The sequence below is a fragment of the Hakea prostrata genome, chromosome 10, assembly GCF_041222555.1.
Source record: "Hakea prostrata isolate BN-2017 chromosome 10, UWA_Hpros_2, whole genome shotgun sequence".
Classification (NCBI taxonomy): Eukaryota; Viridiplantae; Streptophyta; class Magnoliopsida; order Proteales; family Proteaceae; genus Hakea; species Hakea prostrata.
In genome coordinates this window covers 6,832,059-6,853,876 of record NC_142609.1, presented here as the reverse complement: position 1 = coordinate 6,853,876, position 21,818 = coordinate 6,832,059, and the positions used below count along the sequence as shown (strand labels likewise).

The window sequence follows — 21,818 nt, the reverse complement described above, 5'->3', positions numbered from 1 at the left end:
CTTTCTTGTGAATTTTGTGTAGTTTTCAAAGCCCAAGAATGCTACATAGGGGAACCGAATCCTATTAGGCCTTCCATCAGTCTTCTGGACGAGTGAATGTAGGGGAAATACACCAGAAATGAAAGCTAATCTGTTGAAAGGTCAGGCAGGCATGTACCTAAATCCAGACATACACACAGCAAGCTGACCATGGGGTGTAGGTCCTACCTCTTAGGGTTGAGGGGGTTGGCCAAATCAAGATCCTCTACCCTACAGATAGAATATTGTGCTTCCCTCACACTCCATCACATGTTTAGGAGGTAAGACCCCACCTCTACGCATTTATGGTCTACTTTATCAATACTCAGACGCAAACCTCTCCTAAATAAGTGGAGTAAAAACAGTACTCTACCCCGACAGGTAACGGATTCCAACTCGGGTTGGCCCGCAACCCCAAGTGGGTAGCAGTCCCAGAATCCCAACTCACATGAACATCAGTTCTGTTTAACCTACACCCACAGGTTTTCTGAAAACTATGTACATCACAACTGTAACTGTAATGACTGCTTCGATGATGATAAAGGAGTTAACTCATAACTAACACAGTATTGTTGAAAAGGAACACTAGGTTATAACCAAATCGAGCTAATTTACTCACCATGGCCTTAGTATTTCCATGTCAAAGAGAAAAGAAAAATAGAAAGGGCTATTGAGGGGGCATGGCTTAAATTCATTCACTTCATGTATTAAAATGTAAATGATTCAAGAATTGATAGGTTGAGAACCCCAACCAAGTGAAACAGGAACATGAAAATTGGGTTTTTAAGAATTATTTAGCAAACTATGTGTTGCAAATTTGCAATATTTCACTAATTGAATTATTGAAACTCATCAGAAACTACATGGTAATATTGAACTACCCATCTTCAAAGGAAGAAAATCAAATGGAAAAAAAAATATAAAAAAAGAATGCAACAGTTACAAAAACCAGGATCCATTATTTGTTAACTTCAATGAATTCTTTGTACTCTTTCTTCATTTTCACACCTGATACAGTCCTGCATAGCGGTGGAGATTAAGTTAATGATCACAAAAGAGTAATGTAACAAGAACACTGCTAGTGAAATCATCTGACATTCCTGGAGCAACTTTCGATTTCCCTTATTGGAGTCAAGGTAGTACTTTATAACCAAATAGTTGTACGTAGGATTGCCCCTATTATGTAATAAGGTAGGAAGAAGAGGTTCCTTTGATTTGTGAGTGTGTGTCGTGCAAGAAATCTTTTTTTTAAAAAGGATAAACACAAGGTAACTGCAAATATGAAGCTCCATAGTACAGTGCTTCAAGCTGCAAACCTACATACTTGAAACCAACACCTAGACCATCAGATTCTATTAGATCAATTGGCAACTCAATAGAGCGCGAATTATTATCCAAGCTGAATCAGTTCTTTTCATGAAGAAAAGATAACGAGAAAAACATTAATTTCCCATCAGTTTTAAATTCACAAGGGGTCCCTTTTGCAGAACTCCCACAACCTTAGCAAAACCAACTTTCTAGTACGGAGTACACATCCATCTTGCTGCAGCAAAATTTAAGATGTCATGCTAAGCCTGTTAATACTACCAAAATCTAGCGACCAGTTGAGTTATAAATCGGCTGTCCATGTAATTCAGAGGAAGTAACTGAAGTGCAACCAAGGAGAACCAGCCAAGATAGTTTGCAATATCCACATATACAAGGCAAACATGAATACAGATTCTGCTAACCAAGAGTAAGCAAACCAACCTGAGCATTTCTTTGTTTTTGAAGAACTGCACACATGGAGTACCCATAACCCCAGCTGCCTCCGCAACCTCTTGATCTTCCTCAATGTCAATTTCCACAAAGTGCACATTTTGATCAAATTCGTCTATCACCTGTAATAATGAAGTAATATTAAAAAAAAAATTGTAAGCCATAGATCATAACAAACTATGAAGTAATTTCCATGCTGTAAATCAGCAAACATGACAGAACATTGAGATATCCCGTAACTTCTCAGGCACTGGACCCATCAGTAGGTTGCAACTGGGTTCTCCAGGAGCTTCTTTTAATTCCCATAAAAAATTGGATGCTCGGGAGTCGGGCCCAAATTGGAATGGCACATAAACACAGTAACCAGCTTGTGCTACAGCCAACTTCACCACTTGTATGGTGAAGCAGATATCATGTGGTCACAAGGGTTCAAATTTGAAATTTGAAAAAGCAATTGGACATTTTAGAAGGTTTAGATTTTCTGTAAATGAGTTTCCTGCTGAGCTTCTTATTCGTCTACAAGAACAGAAAAAAATTTCTATTGGGGGTGAGGGTGGGGGTGGGTTGCAACCATACCTTTCCTAAGATGGGCTTCAAGGTCCTACATGGACCACATGTTGGTGCAGTATATAGCACACATATAAGTCTTGGACTTTCATGATACAACTTCCTCAGAGCATACTGCAAAAATCGGCTCAAGTCAGCACAAGACAGAAAACATTAAGAAATGACTAAATGTATGGAGATAGTAAATTTACCTGACCCCTGTGCTTGGTAAGCGATATATCAAAACCCTCATGTATATCTCTATCTGTGAGTTTCTTCTCAACCTCTTCAGTTATGCTCTGTTAAAAGGACCACTGCTCAGTAGTAACGAAATATTCTACTAACCAGGAGATGGCATCCAATATCGCAAATATATATCATAAAGACACAAATTAAAACATGCTTCCATGCATATTTGCTCATGTTTTCCTTCAGTTGTGTTTAGAAACACATATAGGGGTTGAGATTTGAGAACAACACACTACTGAAAAACCTTGGCTATAATTTGGTTCTCAGGCATATTGATTCACGAAAAAGAAACAGCAAATTAAAACCTACTTTGGGTTGGTGTGTTACAAAGACTACAGAAAATATCTCATTCCATTGAAAGCTAATGTGGAGCAATGAATTCCCAGATGGTCCAACTAAGCAAACAACTATATGCCGTAAACTTCTTTTGGGGATAGCATACAATGGATGTTCTTTTACTCCTTGTTTTTGTCTCCTTGTTAGGAAGTATTGGGTATGGTAAGCAGTATGCTAGCTTTCTGTATCTAACCTATTCCTTTTGTATTATTGAAGATTCATTTTCCAAACACCAGATTGGTTATTTAGGCCAATTTGGTCCAGTAGTAAAATTCTGTACAAATTATATTCTACATGAATTTTCTCATTGTAAAGTTTTCTAATTTCACAATGTCTTTGTTTTCATTATACATTTAATAAAATAAAAATAAACAATAAAAAAATAATAAAAAATAATAAAAAAGAAGAAGAAGAAGAAGCGATGGAAGGTTCCACTTTACAGTAAAATTTTCCCTTTCTACTTATTTACATAGAAAAAGAAAAACAGAGCATCATCGAAAAATAAAATCAAAATGTTACTCCATTCACACTAGATTAAATAGTACTTTGTAAGCATCATTCAAGCAGAAAAAGTCCTAGAAGGAATATGTAAAATGTTTCACTTCATTTGCCAGTATGCACATAAAGCCAGATATGGAATTTCTCCATAGGTATAGCTTTTGCTTCAATAACAAACTTACCCACCTAAAGTTGTCCAGCTGAATTATTTAATAACAGTACCGAAATGTTTTTCATTTCACCAAAATGTCTTGGCAAAACAGTCTTCTCGGTGTTTCACATGCCATTTCTTTTTTACCATGGTTCAAACTTCAAACTGAGCTGTTTCACTGAAGTTTTGAACCATGGCAGTATAGACTGATAAATGGAAGCATAATGTGAATAGACATTACAAGCTTGTCTGGCACTCTTGGATGCCTGAGTTTAGAGGAGTAACTGAAATTGTGGCTTAGACAGTGGGATGCATGACTCTTTGCCCTAGAGATCTCCATTTCTGCGTAAGGCAGATATGCCAGTATGGCTCTCTTCTTCATTCCCCACTTAGTATGAAGGCCAAAGACGAGGAGTTGCCTTTTGTTAAGAGCATCTTCTCGTACCATCCCCCTGACTATTCATGCCCACTTCACTAAGCAGCTATGCTGGACTCACAGATGTGTTCAAGGTCCATTGATCCATATCTTAGGTTGGGTTGTCTTGAGTATATTGGCAAAGCCATGCACCAATAGGGATTTCTTCCAGGCTTACCATCAGCCTGTGACTTGATCTTGATATGTGATACAATCAGAGCAATGGTATTGACATAGGCATAGGTTGTAAATTCACGATAGTGTCAGGTCCCACAACCCCAGCAAAATTCAGAATTTATTATTTTTTTCCCCTACACTTTAAGCACCAGTGAAAATGCCAAGCCCTACAGGTTATGTTGGGATGGGGCTATGTTGTTGAAAATGCTAACCCCTATAGATCTCCACCAAACAAACTCACCACTATAGACTGACCCTAAAAACTATAATGCTCAGAAACAACCCTTACATTTTCAAATTTCAAGTCATGTTTCTTAAGAAGTATTCCTGTTTTTCCTTGCAAATACCTAGTGAGAAACTGAAGAATAAATACTAAACTGCCCTCTTCATGAGCTTTGTTCTACAAACTCTCCAAACAGATATTCCTCTTCATTGACATACTATACTGTCCATCTCACATCAACTCGGCCATCCATTTTAGGAAACTCAGATGGATAAGGTCATTAAAACCAATTCAACCCATGATAAGCTTTTGAATAATGCCATGATCTCTCCAGCAAAGGAAATTGATGAGAAAAACACAGTGATTCCTCCTGAAAAATGAGTTTCTTTGAAAACACAGGTAATCATATAGAAGTAATACAACAAATGAAATAACAATAGAAATAAAAATACCTGGTGAAACTCAACAAGCATATTATTGCTCACAAGATATCTTTCAACTGATAAAGCAGCTACACAACCTGATCCAGCTGCAGTAATGGCTTGCCTCCATTCATGATCCTGTTAACAAAACATAATAATGAAAATCTAACCACTGATCCCTAGTACAATGATAAACTGGAATTGAGTCAAAATTAGAGGATCAATTTTGACCTGGAGGAAAATATCTAGTATCAACATGGTTAATAGGAAATCCCCCCACAAATTGTCTAAGCTAATAAATGGAACGAAAGGGCCTACTAAAGTACTAAGATGAAGGAGCCATAGCAGTAGTAGCACAACAAATGAATAAAATTGAAGTCAGAAGGAAGATTTCTATTTTATAGAATTACCTGTACATCTCCAGCTGCAAAGACACCTTCAACAGAAGTTTCTGCAGTACCTTCCTTCACTAACACATAACCTGCCGTGTCAAGTTCAATTTGTCCTTCCAACAGCCAACTGTTTGGAGTGTGGCCTATGCCATAGAATAAACCTTTAGCTTCAATGATTGATTCCTCTCCTGTGTCAACCTTCTTAACTAAAATTCCAGACATCTGGCCTTTGGAGTTCCCAACGACATCCACAGTCTCTGTATTGAAGTGCAAGGTAACATTTGGATTGTTGATAACTCTGAAACATTCGCCATAATTAACCTGTTAAGCAAACATTCAGGAAGTTGAAAATTTACTAGATAAATTCTTTATCAACAGTCAATTAACTCACAAGAGCCATTTCCCCTATAAAAGCATTCTAATCAATCAAGACAAACACTTCAATGCCAAAATTACACGTGAGCCATCAGGCAATCGTTGACCATGAAGCAACCAATAATACACAGAAAGTATGTTATCATTAGTGTATAGGAGCATATGATTACATGTTACATCATAGAATGTTTTCTTCAATGATGCTGGAATCAGCAATTGCCATCAATAAAAAAAGAAATAAATAAACTGGGGAGAAGAGGGAGGAGAATGGTCATAAGAGTACAGGAAAAAGGGGAGATCACTTCAACAGCCCCAACAATTTAGTCAAATAACATCAGCATGATGAAAAAAGATGAGAAAAAAATGTAGAAATAATTTTCATATTATCAATTGTTTGAGAATGAAAACCCTAAGCTAAAAACAATTAATGGAAAACATTTGGCAAAGGGGAGCCGGTGATTGTCTATCCCCAACCCCACCTGCATCTACCACCATGAGAGGGATATCTTTTAGCAATCACTAAAACTATGGTTGATTCAACAGAAAATATTTTTATAGCAATTGTCATGGAAATAATTCCTGGATTTTTTTTTTTGGGGGGGGGGGGGGGGTTGAAGGTTCAAGATCTTGATCTCAAGGCCCATCTCGCCAAATCAAAAAGCTGAGTTGGCTCCTAAGCTTGCGAGAACTCGTGGGGTTGATGAAATTTCTTTCCCCAACTCTGAGGCATCAACTTGAGGGTATTAGGAGTCATTTGGGGCTGAAATTTGTGATCCAGCCTATTCCAGTCCTTTCAAACAAACTGGTGACCTTAGATTATAGGGGAGAAAAATAGTAGTGTATATATGATTTCCACTTTGAAAACCAAGTTGCAAACCACTACGCTGAAGTGAAACCTTAAGATGGCCTATTGTACGTCTCATATAGCCAAACATGAATGCTCAAGGTCAAAGTTCAAACAACTCTAATACATCACACATGTTCATAGTTCAAATAACAAAGTTCAGGTGATAATCTAACCATCAACATTACAACTTGTGAGTCAAAACTAAAGACATTATGTGCTAAGCACATTGTCTTGTCTTGCGCATTCTCATCTCTCTAAATGGAAAAAGTGAGACATTGCAAGTTTTCCAACAATGTTAAACAAAGGAGTTGTAAATACCCCAGGAAACAAATGCAAACTTTGGAAATGCTCAGTTTGTGGAGAATGCCCCCTGGAAGAAGTCTACAGCAAGGAAATTATTGTAGTAGAATTCACTAGAAAAAAAAAATTAGGGTAACAACTTAAAAGTTATTTTACTGCGAGAGAAGTGGACGCCTCCTCATCAAGGATTACATTTACCACCCAAAGAGGACGATATCCCTTTCTTATGACTGGACTATCCTACCATGCCAAAAGGTGGCCAAACATAAGGTACACATTATGGGTGAATAAAGAATTTATTACCAAGAAGAAAGATGACAACAAAACAAAGGGAAAAAGGAGAACAAAAATGCAAACAACCTAAGCCTCAACCAAAGGAGGTAGAATGTTGGGGAGAGGAGATGGGAAGACCCCATGAAACATCAACATGCCAGTTCCATGAGGTATCAAAACTAAAAACAATAACTAGGAGAAGGGAAAAAAAGTGGAGAGCAAAGAGCTTTTGACTTTGTAAAAAGAATGGTGTCTGAAAAATGATGAAGACAACGGGAATTAGAGGTCCATTTTCTGTTATTATGTTCCATCCAGATTTGATTGACGACAGTGCAAAAGGCTAGTTTTCTCTATGTGCCATAGATCAAAGAATCAACAGAAGTCAGGTCTATCCAAATGCACTCTCTAGCGAAAGGAATAATTCTCAGCCAACAAGGCTAGCATTTGTCTACAATGCCTTGACAGATAGAATGGAGAGGCAGCAAGCCCAAAAAAAAAAAAAAAAAGATGGTCAATATCTTAACAGCATTTCAGCAAAAGCAGCATCAACAAGACACCTATAACTGCCATTGACGGTGAAAGGACCAAGTTGGATGGAAATTAGAGAAGATTCACCCGGATGTAAAGCAGCCAGGAATCCGATGCTTGAACCAAAGAAGTTTCCACCAAGGACAAAGAGGAACTCTAACCAGAATGTCATTGCTAGCTGATATTATTTCCTAGAATTATTGGAATCCTCCAACCAATCTCCATCCAGTTCTTAATTCTATGTGAAATGCTCTACCTTCTATTCCCCCTGGGAGGATCAATTGTGTCTCATGGGTCCCTGCCAACTCCAGCCTATTCAGCTCTGAAGAGGATTGATTGTGTCTTATTGAACTTGCCATCTTCCATAGGTGTCAAGTTGCCTAGGCGACACCTAAGCATCCAGGTGCTTTTTTTTGTTGCCTAGGTGACGCCTTGTCGTCTCAACTCCCCCCCCCCCCCCAAAAAAAAAAAAACAACCGACCACCTTGAATTGCCTAGACACCATGACAACTATGCCGCCAACAACAGCCTATTCAGCTCTGAAGCTGGTCGGGATCCGTAGGAATAGAAGGCGGAGCACATATAAATTAAGAACTGGATTAAGAGTGAATGGTGGAGGATCCTTCATTATTAGTAGCAATACCAGCTAACAAGAACTGCTTGTCCAAACCACAGTTATAAATAGATCTAGAGGAAACACTATGCATGGAAGAATTCTTTTGGGTTGACAGTTGTCCACCAAGAGAGCTATAGAGCAGTGATCACCAATCCAATCACAGATGGCACCATGGACAATTACTTAAAGAGATAGGATCTTGAGCTGGACCCAGGAAGCATTGGAACTTGGAAGGACCAGATACAGTCCAGATTGAGTTGTTGTGGAAGGGGCATAAGTAGAGCCAGTCAACCCAAATACTACAAGGTTTCGAAGCAATCTGCCAGATATGCTTGATGCTACCAAAGGAGTTCACATCTTTGATTCCATGAAGTCCAAGATCACCTTCTCCATTGAGAAGGCAGACTGATGCTCAACTGATGGGATGGAGGAATCTTGTGGATTCTTTACCTTTCCAGAGAAAAAAAGCCAGATGATACAGATTCATCACCGAAATGCGTTTATTTTATTAGGAATAAGTCTAGGTTTGGGTTATATACATGTTGGGACTTTGATCTGAAGAGTTCTTATTGTAATTGGTCATTTTTAAGGCCCTAACCTAGTGGTATGGGAAACATATGGTTTTTTATGGATATTGCTTATTATTCAGTTATAGTGCCCATTAAGTAGAGATAGCTTCTATCCAAATTCTGCCAAAATTAACCATTTCCAGTTTTAGAACTTATATTTTATTTCATCACAACAGAATCCTAGGTAGTTTCTAGTTTCTGTTTGTAAATACTTTTTTCTTTTTGAGATTTCTCTTTTGATGTTTGGTAGCTAGGTTTGTAGGAAATGCTTAGCTTCTATATGTTAGTTTCTATTTTTAGAAATTCTATTTCATAAGGTTTTTGCAAAGTATAAATAGGCCTTACCAGTAGTACTAAAAATAAGACTTGATTAATGGAACTTCCTTTACTTGTTTGCAAGTGCTTTGTCTGAAAAAGATTTATTCAACAGCTGAGATAACTTAAGTGAGGCACAAGGCTGAGATAGCTAACCATTTACACCACCTTTCTTCTATATCATCTTTTTCTAATCACTTTTTAATGTTCTAGCACATGTAAACAAGGAAAAATAAAATAAAAGACCATATCTATTCTTCAGGATGAGATGATTGCCATTAAGACTGGTTTGCTTTTTGCTTCTCAGATGGGATTACCCAATGTCATCATCCAATCTGATTCGTTGGTGGCCGTTAACTCAATTTTGGGAACCTATCAAGCTCATTGGTCCACGCTCAACATCCTTGAAGACATTCTTGATTTGAAAGCTTCTTTCAGCAACTGTGTAATTCGTCATGGAGTTAGGGAGACTAATAGGTGGGCTGATTTACTTGGAGGGCTTCTTAATGTCAAGCAAATAATTGCTTTTGACCCTGGCATACTTCCTAACCGCCTTGCTCTCTTCGTTCATGAAGAGAGACAAGGTTGGCATTTCTACTTAATGTAACACCCCCTTATATTCAATATAATTCTCCCTTTTCTCCCAAAAAAATAAAATAAAATTTTCAGTAAATCAATTTTTTCATCCTCATTGTGTTGATCCTGGCTGCACTCAATTTTCTGTTGGTTCTACCTAGTTTGAGGTCGACCTATGCATTACAAATACAAGGAACCACTCAGGCCCAACTGTGATTCAGGCTAACATGAAGTCGATTACTAAAATTGGACAAAGCATAAGAATGTAATAAAACCCAACTATCCAACAAGAAAGCCTATTCCACTGATACTATCTTTTTTTTTTTCTTTTTAAATACTAATCAGGAGTAGAGCAGTTAAGTGCTACAAGAAAACTGGAATATATCTTGTGGAATAATCCAAACCAGCAGTAAAGACTTTAACCCCAAAAAGCAAAGACCCATATGCCTCCATCTAACTGCCATGAGTGAAGTAATCTGGGCCTCTTTTTTTTTGGGTGGTTGGGGGGGTTTATTCTGGACCACACTAGATCTACACCATCAAGCCACTAAACCAACTTTCTTATAAGGTTTCAGATTTTGGCCCACGTATCCAGCACAACCAATAAAATTACACCAACTGAACCCAAACAACCAAAGAATTAACCAACCAAAACCTGCAAGGTATCTTCAAGGTTCAGATTGTGTTTTTCAGGGTACTCATAGTTATGTGGTTTCAAGGTGATCATTTACATTTACATATGCAGTCAAAATCCAACCTGATCAACTTCCATCCTACCTATACATGTATATACAGTAAACTATTTTACAACTTGGTCTACCAATCATTACAAATGGCATTATGAATAAACCTAAAACTTTTTTTACAGGACTGCTAACCAAAAGCATAAAAATCACAATTAAACAAGTAAACATTTTGATAAGAAAAATTACAAAAAATAATTTTTTCGGTGATTCAAGCACCAAAAATTCACAGGATATAAGACTGAATTATAGGTCAAGTTATTGCAGAATCCTAGAAGAGTTGAGGCAGTATGAATCAGGTTGAAGAAACTCATTTTGGAGCTCAAGTCAGTCAGACAAAAAAAACAAGTTGGACAAAGATCGAGTTGGTGGACACCCCCCCCCCCAACCGAAGCAAGGTTTGCTGGGAAATATACAATTACAGCTAAATACTGAGATCCCATTGAGAAACTGAGATATTAACTCGTATCACATCTCATCTCGAAATCCCTACACAAGAGACATTACCAAGATCTCGGTGATATCCTAGCTTATGGTATAAAAAAGATTTGTTTAGTAGAAAGAGAACTTGTAATGGGGGCTACCTAAAAGTTAACAGTAAAGAGGGGGGGGGGGGGGGGGGAATGCTTAATCTAATCTGCAATATGAGGCACCACCAAATTATAGCCCCTAGGGAATAATTAAACCAACATTTTGTCTCTTGTTTAATTTAAAGCCAACACTAGGTTCTAAGCAATTCAAACAATTGAAAAAGATGAACAAGAAGAGAGAGAGAGAGAGAAGAGAACTTAAATCTCACTTACCTATCTTGCATTGCTCTAGATGCCCTTAGTTGATCTCTGCGAACAAGTAAATGTACATGGCGAGCGTACTTAGTAAGATACAGTGCTTCCTCAGTGGCTGTATCACCCCCTCCAACTACAGCAAGAACTTGCCCCTTAAACAGAGGTGATGCCCCATCACAAATTGCACAAGCACTAATTCCTCTACTCCAAAATTCATCCTCATGTGGTAACCTGAGCCTTTTTGCAGTAGCTCCTGTGGCTACAATAACACTGTGGCACTTTACCTGAAAAAAATACCAAGAAGACCTAAGAAACTAATTGGAATCAAAGTAGCAAACTTAACCACAATTATAAATGATACAAAGCAAGTTTAGAATTAGAAATCATGGTGATATTAGGTGCTCAATGTCAAGCATGTGATGCCATAAGAAGTAAAGTGTTACTTCTCTACCAGCCTTCGACTCACTTCAGCATCAAAGGAAACTTTTTCTTGTGTTGGTATAGTTGGTTCAGTGGTTTGTTAATAAAGACATGCAAAATTTTTTAGATACAATGCCTACTTCTCCAAAAGATCATAGTAACATGTGGAAATTCATAACCCCCCACCCCAACAAAAAAAAATAGCACTGCAGTAGGATTACTAGAGAAAGAGGTGGAAAGTAATAAATACCATAGGGAATTAGTAGAAGAGACTCAAGAGGAACTTAGATGTAATAGGTTGGCTATGTTTTTTAACATAAAGGGGGTGGGGGAGGAAAGTCGATCTCTATTCTATGTGTTTGTTTGGCAAGAGAGAAAACAGAAAGAAGAAGGAAAGAGACAAAAAAAAAAAAAAAAAAAAAAAAAAGAAGAAGAAGAAGAAGAAGAAGAAGAAGAAGAAAGAAAGAAAGAAAGAAAGATTCTAGTTTTGAAATTGACTTGGAACTTCTTGTAATTTTTTATTTTCTCTCCAAAACCATGACACTTAAGCACTTATTTGCTTCCTTTCATATCTTTCAATTTCCTATCAAATAAAAGGGAAATAGAAGTTTAACCAGAGTAAAATACTCAAAGTATATGATATCCTTGTATGCTTGCTATCCAGGAAGTTCATCCACCATTGACTTAGCAAACTCAGCACCCAATGGACCTTGGTGTTTGCTGACACAACCAGGAATCTCAGCTCTATGCAGTCTGGTTTGGCTACACATCCTAAGCTTTCAATCCCAACCTTGTTTCTAATTTGAATTTTGTGGGTTTTTTGGGGCTACTTTACTCTTAAATTAGTTCTAAATTATTTGGTATCAGAACAATGGTTGATGAGTCATGTTCTAACCAATCTCCCTCTGCTCCATGTCCTACTAATGATATTCGTGAAGTTATACAGAGTTTGGCCAACACATTTGACACTTCAGAGAGAGGATTTGGCACAATCAATGGTGATATGCATGTACCAAAGGAGAGTTCACAACACAACAGTCAAGGGATCTCCATCTTGTCCACCCCTTCGTTTACCACCACCCCGGAGGATTTAACAGCAAAGCAAAGATGACAAAACTGACTTTGGAGACGGGCAAAATGATGACAATACACAAAGTTGAACCAGAATTGAAAGATTACAACAGGAAATCTCATTTCTACTATCTTTTATGTTTGGCTATGCGCCTTCAATGCATCCTTTGATTGGTTCTCTTAGATGGAGAGGCAATACTAAAGCTGGTTCATGCTTGACTGATTGGACCAGCAAGGGAGTGGTGGAGAAATTCAATCAAAGTTGTACTGTCAACGTGAAGAGCCTACCGGATGTTACAAGATGAAAGAAATACTGATGGACAAATATTTATCCTCTTATCTTCCAGATAAGGTTACATACCTGTTGAACTTCTAAAGATGCAAGAGCAGCAACAGGCAAACCTCCAATCAGTGAATGAAGACCTATAATTGAGGCTAAGATTGAAGAACTTCAAGTGATTCCCATTGTCAAAAAGATGCTAGTCCTTGAAGTTCAAATATTGAGGATTGAATTGAAGAATTTAAGAATTTGGAAATTGAGACAAAAATTGATGATGTGGTCAGAGCCATGATATGAAATCTCATGAAAGTTTGACAAAATTCTGCAAGATTTTGCATGTCTCACGGTCATCAAAACAAGAGACAACTGCGAAATGAAGTTGAATAAGTTGACTGAAATTTCAAGAATTCCAGTTGCTATTTGTAATTTTGACATAATATATACAAAAACTCATTGAAATTTCACGCGGGATGCAGAAGCTCCCATTTTGGTTCCCTTTTGTAATTTTTGATCAGTTTGACTCTGTTCTTGCTCATACCAAGGGGGAAAATCGAGATCCTTGCCAGCAAACACATGTTTAACATAGATGGGGTTACCATCAGTAGCTAAAAGAATATTTGCTCAAAAAAAATTTGACATCCAATACATAAAGATCGGTCCTACACTTAAAAAAACTGAGTTTGAATTTTTTTTCCTAAGGGGAGAACTGATGTAAGACAAAAAATTTGCAAAACACTGTTCAGTACCAAATCCACCTATCTCAACTTTCTAGTTTGTTAACATTTTCTCTTGTTTGGACCCTACCTGTGTGAAGATTTGAACTGTTGTTACTGCTGCAAGGCAATTGAATTGGTTGTGGTCACATCAAGTTTCCATGTGTAGCTTTGATATTGCTGCTGCTTATCCATTCAATCATGCTGCTGTTGCTGACCAGGGATAACTGCTGTGGCCTTCTAATGCCTTATCCCCCCCCCCCTTTAATTCATAACACCTACTGAGATTCTAAAGCTTCCATACCATCTCACCTCCTCTTTAACCCATCAATCCAGTCCGCCATTGACACCTTTACTTTCTATATTGGGAACTTCTTCCAACAGTTCTGACCATCAGAATTTAAGGCAAATTGCAGCGACATCACTTCACCCAGATCACCATTCTATCCATGTGTTAAGTACCCAAATGTAGTAACTTAACAATGGTGGAATGGCACAAGGAAATAATAGTAATAATGGACTTTGAATAAATGCTGAACCAGAAACAAAACACACTACCAGCAGTAGGTGAACCTACGGCTACCCAAGAGCAATAGCTCTCACCCTAACTTCCCCAATAACTCAAAACGCATGCCTAACCTACTCTTCCTTCCCAATATTAACAGTAATTACTTTCCTACAATACCAATCAACAGAATCATCCCAACTCCAATCCTAAAAGGCAATCTGAATGCAATCTGACTCTTTGAATCTCACAACCATTTCCTTCCCTTCTTGACTAGATTTTGTGGATTCGCTTGCCACGCTTACAAGTATAGACTCGTGATACAAAGGGCTTATCAATGCTTCCCTCCAACAGTTTGACCTTGTCCTCAAGGTGAAAATCTGGAAATTGGAACTGCATCTCATCATAAGTTTCCCAAGTATTTTCACAAGGAGGCAGGCCTTTCCATTGAATCAAAACCTCCAGCACCCCGTGACTAGAGAAACAAATGCTGATCAAGGCTTCGGGTGTGAACTGCAACTCGCCGTTCCCTTGCAAACGAGATGGAAGCGGCTGTGGAGTAATATGCTGCCCAAGTGCCTGCTTCGACTGTGAAACGTGAAACACCGGGTGGATCCTTGAATCAGCAGGTAAACGTAGACGATAGACAACTGGTCCCACTTGCTCAATGATCTGGTACGGCCCGTAGAAGCAATGGCTGAGTTTTTCATTGGGCCGTTAAGCAAGTTTCTGGAAACGATAAGGTTGTAGCTTAAGAAAAAACTCATCCCCCACTTGATAATGCACCTCCTTGTGCTTGGAATCCGCTGAAGCGCACATCCAATCTTGGGCCACCCGTAGGTTTTATTTGAGGTCATCCAACACTTGATTACGCTCCTGAAGGAACACATCAACCTCATCAACTTTAGAACAACCATCCTCCCAACGCAGAAGAGAAGGTGGAGCTCGCTTGTACACAACCTGAAATTGAGTCATTTTAGTGGCTGAATGAAATGTCGTGTTGTACCAATTCTCTGCCCACCGTAACCAATTAATCCAATCCTTCAGTTGGCGAGAGCAGAAGCATCGTAGGTAAACCTCAAGGCTGTGATTTACCACCTCCGTTTGACTATCCGTTTGAGGATGGTAGGCACTACTAAACTTTAGGTTGGTGCCTGCCAATTTGAAAAGCTCCATCCAAAAATTACTAAGGAAGACGCGATCTCGGTCAAAGACAATGGATCGACGGAACCCATGCAATCGGATAACCTCCTTATTGAACAAGGTAGCCACATCCTTGGCGGAGTAAGGGTGTGAAAGAGCAATTAAGTGAGCGTACTTGGATAGACGGTCAACTACGACAAGCATGGTATCTCCACCCTTAGTCCTGGGTAACCCACCAATAAAATCCATGCTAATGTCCTCCCAAATGTGGTCCAGAATTGGCAGCGGTTGAAGGAGTCCAGCGGGTTTCATGGCTTGATATTTACTGCGCTGACAAGCATCACAACTAGCCACAAAATTGCGGACAGCAGCCTTTATTCCTACCCAGTATACCACAGCTGCCAATCACTTATAAGTCCTCAAAAACCCTGAATGCCCACCAAATGGGGTAGAATGATACTCCGACAGTAATTTGGGAATTAATGGTGATCCGTCGGGGATGACTAACCGGTTATTATAGAGTAATGTTCCCTTTTGAAGGTGATAGCTGGGGTAGTCCTGGGATCCCTTCATCAAGGCCTGAATGATCTTCTGGTAACGGTCCAAGGCCGCGTGTACCTCTGTGTCTAAACCCTCACCTTCCTGCCAGTTTGCTGCTGTCATGGAGGAAAGCTGCATATCACCCGCTGACTGTCGCGAGTGAGCGTCGGCGGCTTTGTTCTCGCTGCCCGGACGATACAGAATCTCAAAATCAAACCCCAACAGCTTCATGACCCACTTCTGTTGATCCGTAGGCACAATACACTAATCCAACAAATATTTCAGACTTTTTTGATCAGTTTGTACTTTGAAATGTCTCCCCATCAAGTAGTGACACCATTTCTAGATAGCAAGCACTATTGTCATTAATTCTTTTTCATATACGAATTTGGTTTGTGCATGAGATGACAACACCTAACTCCAGTAAGCAATTCGATGGCCATCTTGCAACAAAACCGCTGCTAGCCCAAAACCTGAAGCATCTGTCTCCACCTAAAACTCCTTTGCGAAATCGGGAATAACTAACACCGGGACGGTCGTCATGGCTGTCTTCAGGGTGTTAAACATCTTTGTTGCTTCGTCACTCCACTGAAACGCATCTTTCTTCAATAAATTAGTGAGCGGAGCGGTAATCTTACCATAATCTTTGAAAAATCTTCAGTAATACCCCATTAACCCTAAAAATCCGCATAGGGCTTTAAGATTTTGTGGCTGGGGCCACTCCTTGATGCACTTGATTTTTCGTGTATCCACCGCTACTCCGTCTTTAGATATGATGTGCCCTAAGTACTCCAGTGTAGCCACCCCAAACATACATTTTTTTCGGTTAACGACGAGGCTGTGTTGTGTTAGGAGTGTAAAGGTGGTTCGTAAATGACCCACATATTCGTCCATGGTCCTGCTATACACCAAAATATCGTCAAAGAACACCAAAATATATCGCCGTAAATGCTCACGAAATACCTCATTCATAAGTGATTGGAACATGACAGGAGCATTCGAGAGCCCAAAAGGCATCACAAGGAATTTGTAATGCCCATTATGGGTACGAAAAGCCATCTTTTCTTCATCATCATCTGCCATTCTGATCTGGTGGTAGCTTGCTTTCAAATCAAGTTTGGTGAACATTGTGGCCCCTCCTAACTCATCCAACAGTTCGTCAATTGCAAGAATAGGGAATTTGTCAGGAACCGTAAGTTTATTTAAGGCACGATAATTCACGCAGAATCTCCATCCTCCATCCTTCTTCCGGACTAACAATATCAGACTGGAGTAAGGACTCACACTAGGCCATATCAATCCTGCCGTTAACATTTTGTGTACTAACCTTTCGACCTCGTTCTTTTGAGAGTGTGGGTAACGATAGGGCCGAATATTAGGCGGTGTATTTCCCTCGGCTAGCTGTATCCTGTGGTCATGTTTCCTCCGTGGCGGTAATCCTGTGGGTGCCTCGAACAGTTGTGCAAGTTCTTTTAATAAATGCGATACCGCTGCCCTCTCTTGTCCTTCTATCTCTTCGCATTCGGACCGTTGAGGGTGTAGCCAATATCCATCACCACCTGCCTGGACGGACTATAACACGCTTTTCAATGTTGTCTCCAGTCTCAATAAAGTGGGATCCCCACACAATTTTACGGGTCGTCTGTGCCACTCAAAATTCATGGTTCGCAAACGCCAATTACTTCGCACCTCCCCTAATGTCTGTAACCATTCAACACCCAGAATAGCGTCCATACTACCCAAATGGAATGGGTAAAAATTCTGTAAAAAAGTCTCACCACCCATGTTGATCGGCGTATTTTGACACACTCCAATGCCCCTATGAATCGTGCCATCTCCCAAAGTTACCTAAAAGCTCTTCTGTTGTACCTCCAGCCCTAAAGGCTCCACCAGCTCCTGCGCAAAGAAATTATGCGTTGCACCATAGTCGACTAACACGACGACGTCGTAGCCATGGATCTACCCTCTCAACTTCAAGGTGTGGGGTGAGTCGATTCCTACAAGAGAGGTGTGTGAAAGTTCCGTCTCGATCAAAGGGTCGATTTCGTCAACTCCAATGCTACCATCAGTCACTTCTGCTGTGGCTGCAACATCCTGTTCATCGGCATCGTGGAGTAGCAACAACCTCAGTTGCTTCAGAAGGACAACAATGACCTTTGGTATAAGGAGCATCGCACCGGAATCAAATACCCTTGTCCATTTTTTCCTTGATTTCGTCTTGAGAGAGCCACCTTGAGCGCCCGAAAGTTCCTGCCGCAAACGGAGTTGCAGAACGATTGTGAGAGGAAGAAGACGACGGGTCAATCTTTTAGGTTGGTCGAACCGGGGTGTTGAGTGCCTGGTTGGTTCTGGTTCCTTGGTTCAAGGTTGGTCCTTTAGAATTAGTGCTGGTTGGACCCAATTGAACATAACGTTGGGTTGAGCTTTGGGTTGTTGGAGTGGGCTGGGCCCAATAAGATTTCCGATTCAATTTCCAAGCCAAGTTTTTTGCCTCTACTGCTTGGGCCAGATCCATTATTTGGCCCAACGTAGTGGGTCCAAATAACCTTACCTCTGCTCTCACATCCTCATTTAACCCTGCCAAAAACACGCCCTTCAGCCACTCTTCTTCTACAGTGCTAGCAGCCGCCGTAAGCGCCTCGAATCCATCTCTGGTAGGCGTGAACGACCCAACCTGTTTATGGGTGATCAATGCTTCTTGTGAAGTCTTCATCTGTGCTGAACTGAAACGCTGGATCATCGCCTCTTTCAAACCCCTCCATGATAGTAATGGTTAGTGCAACTCGCGAAAACGTATCCACCCCAACGCAACTCCCTCAAAGCACAAAGTTGCGGTGCGAAGTTTCGCTCCATCACCTAATTTGTTCAAGTCGAAATACCTTTCTACTCGTGCGATCCATCCCATAGGGTCATCTCCCAAAAAAATTAGCATGTCAAAGTGCCTAGGAAAAAATTCCCTCGATTTTTCTGTTTCACCCATTCTCTCATCTGGTGTTCCCTTAGTCATCTCTACTATTAGGATATCGGCTGATTTTCCTTTTGAGAACAGAAATCTTAGTTCCTCTCTGAATTCGTCATTGGCTTTTTCCCCTTTTTCAATCTGATATGCTAAGGCCCCTACCTGACCTTGAATCTCTTTAACAATGGTTTCTAATTCCTCTACCCTCTGTTCCATTCTACTTTTTACCATTACCCCGAAGTCGTTTGGCTCTGATGCCAATTTGTTAAGTACCCGAATGTAGTAACTTAAGTACTTAACAATGGTGGAACGGCACAAGGAAATAACCGTAATAATGGACTTTGAATAAATGTTGAACCAGAAACAAAACACACTACCAGCAGTAGGTGAACCTACGGCTACCCAAGAGCAATAGCTCTCACCCTAACTTCCCCAATAACTCAAAACGCATGCCTAACCTACTCTTCCTTCCCAATATTAATAGTAATTACTTTCCTACAATATCAATCAACAGAATCATCCCAAATCCAATCCTAAAAGGCAATCTGAATGCAATCTGACTCTTTGAATCTCACAACCGTTTCCTTCCCTTCTTGACTAGATTTTGTGGATTCACCTGCCATGCTTACGAGTATAGACTCGTGATAAAAGGAGCTTATCACCATGTTTGGAGTCAAGCCAACTGTATTTTGGCCTACAATATAACTATTTGGTGTTCAATGACATACCTTGCAATATAACCATTGGAATTCTACCAAATTCTCCGTAGTGTTTTTCCTACCTATTGGTAACATATCAACACAGTGTGATTGAATTAGTATAGACTGGTTGACCCTACATCATACGCTTCTAATCTGTCCTTGTTTTTAATTCTAATTTTTGTGGGTTTTTTGGGGCTAAATTACTTTTAAATCAGTTCCACGTTAGAGAATCACAATTTTGCCAACAAAATCAGGGACTGACGTGTGGATTCAAGGTTCTGTAGAATCACATCTTAAATACTTCCAGTAAAGGCACCTTCTTACTGGTTAAAGAGAATGCATGGAAACAGCTCTTCTACATCCGAAGCACAGTTACAGCATCAGCTTCATTCTTGCCCTAAATCATGAGAGTGTCTGACCAACTTCAAAATTGTTGAAGCAATAAATTTGTGTTTTGCGCAGGCAGTAAAATGAAATTCACTAGAATTTGAAACATTCATTGAAAGCAATCCCTTTCTTCCTCATTAATTTTATAAGCACATAGACAGTCAACCAGAAGTGGAGGGAAAAAAAGATACACACGAAAGCTACGTAGTTGAATATCATCTCACCTCACGTTCGCTACTTCTTATGGTGAAGGGATTGCTTTTCACATCAATATATTCTACATCTTCTTGGTAGAGCTCTGCTCCCCAACGCTCAGCTTGCTTCCGCATCCTAATGAATGAAATGGACAATGAAACGTCATTATAATCTCCAACCAACTTCAATATGCAACTGAACTATAAAGATATGGCACCACAGAAGGAACTGCAGAGGACTAATTCATTTACCGATCCATCAAATCAGGCCCAGTTATCCCATCGGGAAATCCAGGGAAGTTCTCCACTTCTGTGGTAGTCATCAACTGACCTCCAGGAGAACCACCAACCTGATAACCTTCAAAAACAACAGGTTTCAAATTCGCCCGAGCCGAATATATTGCTGCTGTATATCCAGCAGGCCCTGAACCTATAATTGCCAGATTTTCGACCCCCTTGAACGTAGCTGCAAGAAGCCCAATTATTGATCAAAAGATAATACCCTTTTCTTTCGCTTCAGAGAAAGGAAATTCAAACAATGTGGAACACTCCATTCAAAAAGTAAAGAAGTACAGAAAATGTGATTTACGGCCTCTTACAGGAAAAGGGCTAATGATGAATTTCAACGGTGAAAATAACACAGAGCCAATCTTTCATTTTAAAAAACAAAAACCGTATAAATTGATTCAATTGTGAACATAAAACATTCCCAAGCTTTCATTTTTGTGAAGCTAATGGAGTGCAACTATAAATTAAATTATAATATCCTTTTCTTTCTTTCAGAAAGAGGAAATTCAAACAATGTAAAACACTCCAACAAGAAAAAAGAAGTCCAGAAAATGTGGTTCACAGCCTCTTACAGGGAGAGGGCTAATGATGAATTTCAACGGTGAAAATAACACACACAAATCTGTCATTAAACAACAATAACTGTTGCAGATAAAAACAAGGTGTCAAAGTATCCTAGTCTATCTCAAAGTCCTAGAATAAACGAGTCAAATTTTACATGTAACAGGAAAGTTGAAATTGTAAGGGACTCTATTTAAATAACCAAATACCCCTCATCAGCAACAAACCTTAAAAATTGATTTAATGGTGAACATACACATTGTCAAGCTTTCGTTTATGTGAAATTAAAGGAGGCGAAGTTTCTTCAGCAAACTATGCAAGAATCAGCAAGAGAGAAGAGCGAAGAAAACGTAATCCATACCTGAGGAGGTCGGGAGTTCCTCTGTGGATACAGAAGAAGCTCTGACCGGAAGAGATGAAGCGATGGATAAGCGGTTTCTGAACGAATCGACTCCACATATACGTTTCCGAGAGACGAAGGGGAAACTGTTGAAGGTAGGAAGAGCTTTGGAGAAGGAGGAAGGAGGAGGAGAAGCCATGGCAACTCTGTGAGTTAAGGTTCCGACTCCTATCCTCTCACCCATTGTTTCAGACCATACACTAATAACTCAACGCTACAATTTCTGTTCCAACGAAACAGGATTACATAATTCTGTCACCGTTAAATAACATCTAAGCGGAGCGTCAACTAACCGCCAAATGAGATAACGGGGTAGTTTCCCTTACAGGTATGGCTGAGCCGTTGTGGGGTGGGAAGGATGGCGTTCGAAGTTCGAACTCACAGCGGAGGGATTAAACATAAAGATATGGTTTGCACAACGCCGGTGTAGGAAAGAATCTATACATCAGGGTTAGAGAACGGTATCATCACTTACCAGGAGGAGTCCAGATCCTCTCCACCCAGACTACCCCTCCACCCACCCATCCACCCACCCACAAACTCA

General features: G+C 39.7%; 1 protein-coding gene across 1 annotated transcript; it reads right to left on the bottom strand.

Annotated features, from left to right (window-relative positions):
• Positions 1-269: 269 nt before the first annotated feature.
• Positions 270-21,594, bottom strand: LOC149001767 (thioredoxin reductase NTRC-like). Its single transcript, XM_089138441.1, has 10 exons — positions 21,236-21,594; positions 20,278-20,491; positions 20,056-20,161; positions 11,131-11,396; positions 5,204-5,483; positions 4,824-4,931; positions 2,535-2,621; positions 2,353-2,457; positions 1,768-1,898; positions 270-1,037 (listed from the first exon to the last, which is right to left on the bottom strand). Exons 1-10 carry the CDS (start codon positions 21,456-21,458, stop codon positions 977-979), a joined length of 1,581 nt encoding a protein of 526 aa, XP_088994567.1. The 5' UTR covers positions 21,459-21,594; the 3' UTR covers positions 270-976.
• Positions 21,595-21,818: the final 224 nt, after the last annotated feature.

What these genes read in the sequence shown, in the direction of transcription:
- LOC149001767 (XM_089138441.1), bottom strand. Translation starts at nt 21,458, where the DNA reads ATGGGTGAGAGGATAGGAGTCGGAACCTTAACTCACAGAGTTGCCATG. An exon ending in TTGCAGCTGGAGATGTACAG is followed by an intron (nt 4,932 to 5,203) that starts GTAATTCTATAA and finishes TTTTGTTAACAG; the next exon opens with GATCATGAATGGAGGCAAGC. An exon ending in AAAAACAAAGAAATGCTCAG is followed by an intron (nt 1,038 to 1,767) that starts GTTGGTTTGCTT and finishes ACCGCTATGCAG; the next exon opens with GACTGTATCAGGTGTGAAAA.